Source organism: Nerophis ophidion, linkage group LG15 (assembly GCF_033978795.1).
Source record: "Nerophis ophidion isolate RoL-2023_Sa linkage group LG15, RoL_Noph_v1.0, whole genome shotgun sequence".
Lineage (NCBI taxonomy): Eukaryota > Metazoa > Chordata > Actinopteri > Syngnathiformes > Syngnathidae > Nerophis > Nerophis ophidion.
In genome coordinates this window covers 22,024,726-22,034,725 of record NC_084625.1, presented here as the reverse complement: position 1 = coordinate 22,034,725, position 10,000 = coordinate 22,024,726, and the positions used below count along the sequence as shown (strand labels likewise).

General features: G+C 42.4%; 2 protein-coding genes across 2 annotated transcripts in view; one reads left to right on the top strand and one right to left on the bottom strand.

Annotated features, from left to right (window-relative positions):
* The window catches only part of LOC133569442 (lethal(3)malignant brain tumor-like protein 4), a 13,488-nt gene extending 7,666 nt beyond the window's left edge, over positions 1 to 5,822 (top strand). The window contains exons 10-18 of the mRNA XM_061921786.1: positions 1,778 to 1,888; positions 1,959 to 2,073; positions 2,155 to 2,245; positions 2,316 to 2,420; positions 3,907 to 3,987; positions 4,115 to 4,188; positions 4,262 to 4,431; positions 4,506 to 4,568; positions 4,647 to 5,822. Of these exons, the coding sequence (XP_061777770.1) occupies positions 1,778 to 1,888; positions 1,959 to 2,073; positions 2,155 to 2,245; positions 2,316 to 2,420; positions 3,907 to 3,987; positions 4,115 to 4,188; positions 4,262 to 4,431; positions 4,506 to 4,568; positions 4,647 to 5,099 (1,263 nt within the window). The 3' untranslated portion in view covers positions 5,100 to 5,822. The remainder of the gene's footprint in view (positions 1 to 1,777; positions 1,889 to 1,958; positions 2,074 to 2,154; positions 2,246 to 2,315; positions 2,421 to 3,906; positions 3,988 to 4,114; positions 4,189 to 4,261; positions 4,432 to 4,505; positions 4,569 to 4,646) is intronic.
* Positions 5,823 to 5,969: 147 nt separating this feature from the next.
* The window catches only part of LOC133569440 (piezo-type mechanosensitive ion channel component 2-like), a 26,711-nt gene continuing 22,680 nt past the window's right edge, over positions 5,970 to 10,000 (bottom strand). The window contains 11 exon segments of the mRNA XM_061921781.1: positions 5,970 to 6,466; positions 6,540 to 6,681; positions 6,745 to 6,961; positions 7,031 to 7,110; positions 7,183 to 7,299; positions 7,365 to 7,531; positions 7,619 to 7,711; positions 7,774 to 7,962; positions 8,041 to 8,188; positions 8,264 to 8,422; positions 8,509 to 8,635. Coding sequence (XP_061777765.1) covers positions 6,365 to 6,466; positions 6,540 to 6,681; positions 6,745 to 6,961; positions 7,031 to 7,110; positions 7,183 to 7,299; positions 7,365 to 7,531; positions 7,619 to 7,711; positions 7,774 to 7,962; positions 8,041 to 8,188; positions 8,264 to 8,422; positions 8,509 to 8,635 — 1,541 coding nt within the window. The 3' untranslated portion in view covers positions 5,970 to 6,364.

The following is a 10,000-nucleotide window of genomic DNA, read 5'->3' as shown; positions in this document are numbered from 1 at the left end:
GTATTGGTTTGTTGGATTGATAAAAAAAAAAACATTAAAAAAAATGTAAAAATTGATAAAAAAAAAAAAAAAAAAGAGAATCGATTCTGAATCGCACAACGTGAGAATTGCGATCCATATTCGAATCGATTTTTTCCCACACCCCTAATATAAATAAATAAATATATATATATATAAATATACATAAACATAGTTGACACGGGTAGATCTTGCTTTGGTTTTTGGCTGAGACCAGGGATCTTGGGCTTGAAAAGGTTGGTGACCACTAGAGATGCGCGAATAGGCAATTATATCATCCGCAACCACGTCACAAAAGTCGTCATCCACCCGCCGTCCACCCGAACCAACATTTTAATTGATCCACATCCGCCCGCCACCCGCCCGCTTTAATTCATCAGAGGTCGGCCACTTTTAACACTCACAAAGCTATTTAAACCCGTTTCACAGAGTAATGAAGACAATTGGAGCCGCTAACGTACTTGCAAACATCCAATTGGCGTTCATCCTGATGGCAAGAATATGGGCGTGCTGTGAAGCCATTGCCTTTGACACCTTCAACAACATGTGCAAACCGATTGTTAGTCCGGCAACATGTTGTGTGCAGCTTCCGCAATCACACAAACAAGATCTAAAGGCATACTGGGTGATACAGAGTACACTGATGGTTGTGATATAAACAACTTTAACACTTACTAATATGCGCCACGCTGTGAAGCCACACCCAACAAGATTAGCAAACACATTTCGGGAGAACATCTTCACAGTAACACAACATAAACACAACACAACAAATACCCAGAATCCTTTGTATCCGTGACACTCCTGAATATATTTTACACCCCCGCGCCCCCAACCCCACCCACCTTACCGACGCACGGGGGGGGGTGGCGGGGTTTGCTGCTAGCCGGGTGTATAAAATAGTCAGGAAGTGTCATGGATAAAAAGGATTATGGGTATTTGTTGTGTTGCGTTTATGTTGTGTTACTGTGAGGATGTTCTCCCGAAATGTGATTGTCAATCTTGTTCGGTGTGGCTTCACAGTGTGGCGCATATTACTAAGAGTGTTAAAATTGTTTATATCACAACCATTAGTGTACTCTGTGTCACCCAGTATTCCTTGCAGTCGTGTGCGTTTTGCTGCGGAAGCCACACACAACATGATGCTGGACTGACAAGCAGAACGTACATGTTGTAGAAGGCGACAAAGTCAATAGCTTCATAGCACGCCCAAATACTTATTATCTGGGTGACTGCCGGCAGTCATTTTAGAGAATGTTAGCGTCTCCTATTGTCTTCTTGGCTTTGTGACACGGGTCTTAAATGGTTCTTTGAATGGTAAAGGATACCGATCCCAGAACCATGTATATCAAATATTTCCGTATGGTTCAACCGCCACCCGCCCGAATCTAATTAAAATACATTTTTTCGTCATGTCACCCGCCCGACCTGCGGTTTATCCGCGGATGAGACCGCAAACCGCGCATCTCTAGTGACCACTGTTATACGAGAAGCAGCAAATATGAAAAATTTGAGCAAAACGATATTAGGTAATGATACTAATTAATAATAACATAGATTTGTTTTAAATGTATGTATTAATTTATCTGCCTTTTTAAATAAATATATGCATCTTAGCAAATTGTGATATTGACCACGCCCCTAGCAACGCCCTCACCACCACAGGCATGTCGACAATCAAGGGGATCCCCTGAAAGAGTAGAGGAAATGTTGTCGATGATGATTGGCAATCAGGTAATGAAGTTGTGTGTCCAATCAGAGAGGTCCACACGGCTTTCAGATCAACCAAAAACTGGAGGCGGTCGATAAGAGGAACCCGATGTTGATCCGTGTTGCCACGGTAACAGCAAAAGACGACTACAGAGTGAAGGTACTGATGTTCATGTGACTTTTTACCTGTGGATCTGTAGCCTCATGTACGTGTGTGTTTGTGTGTATAGGTGCACTATGACGGATGGTCGCATCACTTTGACGTGTGGTGTGACATCGACTTGTGTGATCTTCATCCTGTCGGCTGGTGTCAACGCACAGGACACCCACTGGAACCTCCTCCAGGTCAGTTGGTCAGGTCTGAGTGAGTCTAAGTCTACTTCGTCCTTATCACTCAATGTGTGTTTGTGTTTGCCTGCAATACAGAGAGGTCTACCCCTTCTCAGGACGTGTGTCCCACATCTGGTTGCAGAGGAGTGGGACACATCAAAGGGCCAAAATACACAGGACACCACAGGTACACATCTGCTGAATCATGTTTTTTTTTTTTTTGTATTACGTGCTGAGTCGCCATGTATGTGTCTCAGTGCCTTCGGATGTCCCTACTCGGATATCAACATGCGCAAGGAGCTGGTGCTTCCTGACAGGCTTGGAGCTGTCATTATGCGCCACCATGGCAACCAGTCAGAAGGGTAATCTCCTATTTGTTGTGATTTAAAGTAGGAGTGTCCCGATACTACTTTTTCACTACCGATATAGGAGTATTGAGTATTGGCTGATACCAATTTTAATCCGAAATGATATCAGCAGAAATCATGCGTAATTTTATTATTTTATCAAAAGTGTGAAGTGTTAGAAATGGTTTGCTCAAGTGAAATTATTCAAACAAAGAGCAAATTTTAGGTATGAAAAACACTAACCTTTTTGTTATTGACCTTCAGGAATGAACTCATGCTGTCTTTAAGTTGAAGTGGAGATGTAATTTTTTCTTGGCGACACCTAGTGGCTACAATAATTTATTAAGTTGCTCCTGATAAAATAAATTGAATAATGCAGACACGTTTGTTACTGGATACTTAGTAACACGCTTCTGCCTTTAAGTAATATGCAACTATAATTCTTTGATACTATTATTGTTCAAATACGCATATTTAACTTGTGTGCTGTGGTATAGCTTGTAAACTACCAGGTTTACCTTACTTCACAAAAATACAAGAAAATACGAACCTTATGTGGTCATTGGAGGATATTTAAATGTACATCGGTAGTCCAGTTTTGGACAAGTAGCGTAAATTCTGGACTATAAAAAGCTACTTTTTTCCTGCTGCTTATAAAACAGTGTGGCTAATTTATGAATGTTTCTTCGCTAACGGCCGTAATGTTTTGTGTTCAACAAATAGTTGTCATTAAACACAAGCAGAGACACTGAAAAGGTGTGTTATTGTTTGTGCTATGGCGCCATCTTTCGGACGAAATCGCTCACTGCAGGTGCTGCGGGTTGAACGTTTACAGTATTTCCTTCCGTTTTGTTCATTGGACTGTAAGTACAAATATCACTCTGTCTTCTTGTCGTCCATAGTGTTTCTTCTTGTATGGATTCTTCATTTATCACCTCAAGCATTTTTTTGTTTTACAATAAAACTAAAACTATTCATACTCACTTAATCGTCCCATTTGTGATGTCTTACAACGGCATTCTTTATGTATCATTTGACTTTCACAAATTCCTCAGTAAATTCACCAAAACGCCATCGTGGAATTATTAAGTGTGTTTCGCTGATTAGAGAGCCAGCTTTCGCATCTAGGCGATGACTTCGGTTTTGTTTGATTAGCTGTTATACTGCCATGTGACGGGCACCGTTTGGAAACAAGGTTTGTAAATAAACATTTACAAAATATTTCTGTGTAAATAACTCATCTCACAACGTATACATCTGCGAGTTGTCGTCCAGTGCAGCTTATATATGGAGTAAAAAAAATTGTCTTCTTAAATTTAGTGGGTACGGTTTATATAGTGGTTTGCCTAATTGTCCGGAAAATATGGAAAACGCGGTGCAGGAGATTTTCGATGCAAGCCGATATCAACATCGGATCTGGACACTCCTAATTTTAAGTAGATGTGAGCAAAGTGTGACAGCAAGGAGGATATGACGTCTATGATGTGACTGGCCTGTCCAGCAGGGAGAGCATTGAGGTGAAGACAGAGTGCAGAGACTCCCCGCTGTCTCCTCTGGTAAAAAGAAGACGATTGAGTGACAGGTGAGACAAACAACAGATACAATTTACATGTATGGCCATATACGGCGCAGTTACATTTTGGTGCAGATGTATGTAAAGGTGTTAGAACACATTTATGTTTACCTTTTGATTGTAACTCCGCCCCCAGGATACACCAGGCTCCAAATTGTCTCTCAGTGAAACAGGAAGAGGAGGAGCTAAATCATCCGGGCACCGGTCCAGGTACAGTATGGCATCGTTACATTATGACTGCTCTGTCGAGAAGTGTTTGAGTTCAAACAATGTGTTCTTCCAGCAGCTCAAGAGTCCAGCCTGCAGGCCGTCCTTCACCAGTCCGTCTTCCTGTCAGCCGTGACGGCTCAGCCTGGCAGCGACCCGTTGCTCTGCTGGGAGCAACACCGCAAACTCCTGCCAGGAGTCACCGGGGTTCACGCCAACGCTGTGCGGCACTGGAGCGTGCAGCAGGTTTCCTGTATCTCCTTTATTGTGTGTCTTGGACCATCAGGTGTGTCTCTGACCTGTCCACCATCTGTCCGCAGGTGTCACAGTTTATCGAGTCGCTGCCTGGTTGCGGAGACTTGGCCAAAAAATTCAGCGATGAGGTAAGACAAGCCACTGATCACTACCTGTAGATCAGGTTCATTGTTGCTGTGATCTGAGTGCTCTCTGACACTTTCCAGCAAATAGATGGGCGGTCTTTTCTCTTGCTCACCCAGCGAGACATCGTCAGAATCATGTCGATCAAACTGGGACCCGCTCTCAAAATTTACAATTCCATCCTGATGTTCAAACATGCTGAATGCATGTCACATGAAAGGGACAAGAACCAATCAGATGACAAAAGACAATCACGTGACCTGGATAAGAATACATACCATAAGGAGGAAACAAGCCAATCATTTGTCAAGGACAAGAAACTGTCAAAGGAAATAGACAACAAACAAACTTGTGACATGGACAATAACCAATCATGTGACGGGAACTATAACCAATTACATGACGAGAACCAGTTGTGTAATGAGGACAAAATCCAATTTTGTGACAAAGACCAAAACCAATCGCGTGACATGGACAAGAATGAACCACATGACGGGGACAAGAACCAATCACGCGACGAGGACATGGACACTTGAATGGTCAAGGTGCTCCTCATGTAATGTATCTGTTTCCATACTATTGTCAATCAAACTGAAACCTTTGAAGTAATCTCAGGTGTTTATATAGCCTACAGAGCTGTAGTTGTTGTATGTGGTATTTGTGTTATACATAGAAGAAGATAATCCTATTTTCCAACACAACATTTGTCTGCTTTTGCTGCTCCCCCAAAACTCCAAAGAGACATTCCCATCTGTTATTTATCTTATACTAGCTTGAAAACTTCAATTGTGAAAATGCTGAAGATTATGGTGTAAAATGTTAGCTTAGCATGTTCGCTTGAACTGCTGTTTTTGTTTATTGTCTTCAAGAAAACCTCCTGTTCGTATGAGGTCATCAGAGATAATATTTATATTTTTGCTCTGTATCATATTGTAAAGAGTCTATTTTCCTTCTCTAGAGGTTTCTATTTTCCTCCCAGGTACAGTTTTATTTGTCTTTTTGCGTCTCAGACTCCGCCTCATTGTGATTTTCATGTCAATCAAACAACAATGGCAGAGCTTGTGCATCCAAACCCACACGCTAACCACTCAATATTTTGTTCTTGTGTTTGGAGTGGGATTGTAGAGTTAGCATGGGACGAGATACGTTAGGCACTCAAGTCACTTTTCTCAGGTTGCTATAGTAACAACAGACTACTAGTAATATTTATATTCACATTTGCTACATTTGCCAGTCTTTCAATAAACCTTTGGATCTGAGAGCTGCTAATTCATTTTTGATTTTTCTCAGCTGCAGTTCCTATTGATAAGCTAAATTCCGCTGTTGAGATCTATGATGCTATGGCGAAATGTAGCACTAATTACAGCTAATGCTGCTGTATTAAAAAAGAGGTGATGTTGAAGATAGTCAGAGAAATGTTAGGTTTATTTATGGTACTCTTTTGAAATGTGTGGGCAACAGTACCTCTGCCCCCTCATTCCTTTTCATCGTTAGTGCACATTCATACTTAGGTTCCTGTCACTTCCTTAGAATTCCAGTTATTCCCGGATATGTCCTTTATATTTATTGTTAACACACTTTATCAACTCTTAGCCCTTCAATTCAGAAATTACCAGCTCAGTGGTCAACCAGCAGGTTTGGGGGTTCCAGTAAAGTCTCCAGAGATATTCCCTTTTTTTTCCAGTAAATTACAACATAAACACTGAAATAAATTTCCAAGTTTTTTTAAGGGTAATCTCCCTCTTTAAATAATTCATGTTCACAGTTCAGAGTGGAGGACGTCACAGCAGGTCAGTTGAGGTCAGCGTCTGGTCCACTTGATCAAAGTCTCTGGCGATCGATACAAGAAGATCAGTTTGGCGTATAGCTCCTCCTCCAGCTCCAGCTCGCCCGTCTCCCGCACCTGAAAGACCGACATAATATGGTGAGATTTCAAAACCCATAACCATCATGACCGTGGTGGACTGTATGCGTACGAGGAAGATGTCGGTGCACAGTTTGAGGATGCGATCGACGCAGGGCAGCTCCTCAAACATGATTGAATGACTGATCCCGCTGAAGAATTCTCGTACGAACTTCCCGATGACCAACACCACTGAGGCGTACAATCCCATAATGCTGCGGGACACAAACAGGATATAAGAATCCTAACTTTTTCTAGGGATGAACAAAGTTCTATACCCGTATCCTGCTAGGAATCCCAGACTGGGAGGACTGACTTTATCGCTGAAAACAAACAGCTGTAGCCCCGCCTCTCTTCTGTTGTATTCCGTTAAAACTCCGCCTCCCAAAGGCACCAGGCTGGAAGCTGGTTGATCAACTATCCACCACTCCTGGATCTCTTGGCTCTCATTGTCTGTCCGCTCCAGGGACAACAAAATGTCCTTGAAGAGGCCGTCTTGAACGAAAACAACCATAAGTCAACGTCACTATTTAGTGCTAAGAGGCTAAGTGAAAGGACATAAACCTGCATAGAGCTGCTCGATGGGTTTGGCGTTGGAGTCGCTGGGAGCTCGCAGGAAAGACGGCAGCACGCCTTGAATCACGCTGAAAGAAACGGCTCACTCACAAGCTAGCAAAGATGGCAGACTCAATTGTTGAAACCCAGAAAGTACTCACACGGGAAATGTTCTGGTACCATTCAGCAGCTGGATCAGTTCCAAACGAGTCTGATCATCCAGATAGGTCACATGTTTCCCTGAGGCAAGTTCGGCCTTTGCCCCAAGACTTAAGTTCCTGATTTTACAAGGTAAAACATAAAGTGTTGTTCCAGTCATAAGTGTTAGATGTATGAATCGAACCTCTGTACAGTCCAGGATAAGGTAAGGGGGAAGTGGTCCAGGTTGAGCACCTGGCTCAGGTAGCGCCTGCTGGGAGGACTGATGGTCCACAGGGAGTTACTGCTACCCTGCAGCTCTGCTACTGTCACATCCTCGTGACTGTACGCCTCCAGGAACTGCAAGGCACTCTGGGGAAGAAGCGGCAGACTCAATTGTTGAAACCCAGAAATTACTGACACGGCGTGTGGTGAAAACCATAGAGGAGGATTACTTACAGGTGTGTAACTGTAGGAACTGGTGAAGGCTTTGAAGTCGTCCTCGGTCAGGTCCTTCAACTGATTCTGCTGCGCGCTCATCGTGAAGATCGGCTGAAGAGGACAACAATGAACACTGTCATAAAAAGCTCTGGTCATTCTCTTTTAGTCCTTACCTGGAAGCCTCCAAGAGTAACAGTCAGAGAGACATCCAGGGGCCGGTTGATGACTCCGGCGACAGACTTAATGAGGGACATGAAGAGCAAGGGAAACCAGACGATGCAGATCAGCAGCAGGACAATCAGACCTCCCATGCCGTACTTCACCACTCGCTTCTTCTTCTGGCCGCGAGGCTGAGGGTATCTCTGAAGACCAGAGAACAACAAATATTTTACTTCGTAACCTCACAGGGGCATGAACTGTATGCAGAATTGAATCCGGACCATTTCAGACTCCCTCCAGCACTTTAGGACGAAGCAGTGGGCGTAGACGTCCTCCACGCAGATCCAGGAGGACAAAGACAAAGTGGTGTCAGTCCACACCCAGTCCATCACAGCCCGGAGTTCAGTCAGGAAAGGAACCAGGCGAAAGCTACGGGTGAGTTGGTGAAAACAGGAGTGATTGAGTGATGATATACACTGATAAATCGCAGCGGTGGTGACTCACCCTTGGAACAGGAACAGGTTGAGGTAGTTGTAACTCTTTGTCAGGAAGTTTCCGAGAACACGCGTTGGATAACCTGAGCGAATCTGATAGGCTGACAAGCCAAAGTAAATACATTTGACGAAGTACCACAGCTGGGCCACTAAGTTCTGATTGAAGCGCCTGCACACACACACATACACACACACACATTCTTCAAATAGCTGCTTTATCAATGATTGTGATTGATTTGATCGATCATTTTTCACCTCTCAGTGACAGTCGGCAGGATGAAGAACATCCAGAAATGAATTCCTAAGACCAAAATCACCTGAAAGACCAACTTTCCCAAAACAGTCTTTCTTAAATAGAGAGCTCGGTCTATCACCATAGTACCTGCAGACACACAAATAGAAAGCTTGCTAAAAATTGACAATCATTTACCAATTTGATAAAATTAATAATAGTTATTTAATTATTTTGTAAAATGGTTGGTCATTGTCTTCATCAGCGTTGACAGATGTTTAATAGTTGACAGATAAGTCAACTGTAGTTATGATAGTGACACTAACTACACTTTACGATAGTGGCACTACACTTTATGATAATGACTTTGCACTTTATGATAGTGGCACTACACTTTACAATAGGGGCACTACGCTGTGATAGAGAAACTACACTTTGACAGTGACACTACACTTTATGATATGGACATTGCACTTTATAATTGTGACATTACACTTTGATGGTGGGACTGCACTTTATAATATTGACATGAATGGGGCCATGTATCGTGATATTTTGAGCCAAAACCTTCCATCAGTGAGAGCTTTAGGCAAGGTACACCCTGGTGAAGTCATATATATATATGCGTGTGTATAAAAATCAGGGTTTCCCCTTAATGTAATTGAATATGGCATGCCGCCACGGCATTTTTATTACTGCCACACCTTGAAAATAAGGTCTTTTTTTAAACTTGAAAACGAATTAAAGTAATATAATGTATTGTATCCCCCAGAAGAAATCACACAAAGTCCGACGCAATTTTTTACATTTTATAATAACAATTCTAACATGTTTTACCTCTCATGAAAACACGTTTGTCTCCTTGAGTTTTCGCTTCCCTTCCGGACAAACAACGCTTCCTCATTCTCCGCCAATCACCTTACAGGCACAGACGGTGTGTTTGTAAACAGGGTAAAAACTGACATCAAATCCAAACTACACGAATAAACATTACCATAAGGTGGTCGTTACAGTATGAATTGATATATATATCGACAAGTGATGTACTCAAAACTTGACCACCGAAAACCGCGCTGCCAAACCTGGATGTAAACAAAACGCACGCCATTGTCTGGAGCATTGTCGGCATGTCTGCGATGTGGACGTGAATTTTATATATATTGAAGATATACTCTAGGACAGCCAGCTCCAAAATGTGCAAATATTAAAGGGCTACTAAAACCCACTACTACCGACCACGCAGTCTGATAGTTTATACATCAATGATAAAATATTAACATTGCAACACATGCCAATACAGCCTTTTCAGTTTACTAAATTGCAATTTTAAATTTGCCGGGAGTTTCGTCTTAAAAACGTTGTGTAATGATGACGTGTACGCAAGACGTCACAGGTTTTTAGGAAGTATGAGCGCTACGCACACACACAGCTAAATGTCTTCTGCTTTAACGGCATAATTACAGAGTATTTTGGAGATCTGTGTTGCTGAATCTTTTGCAATTTGTTCAATTAATA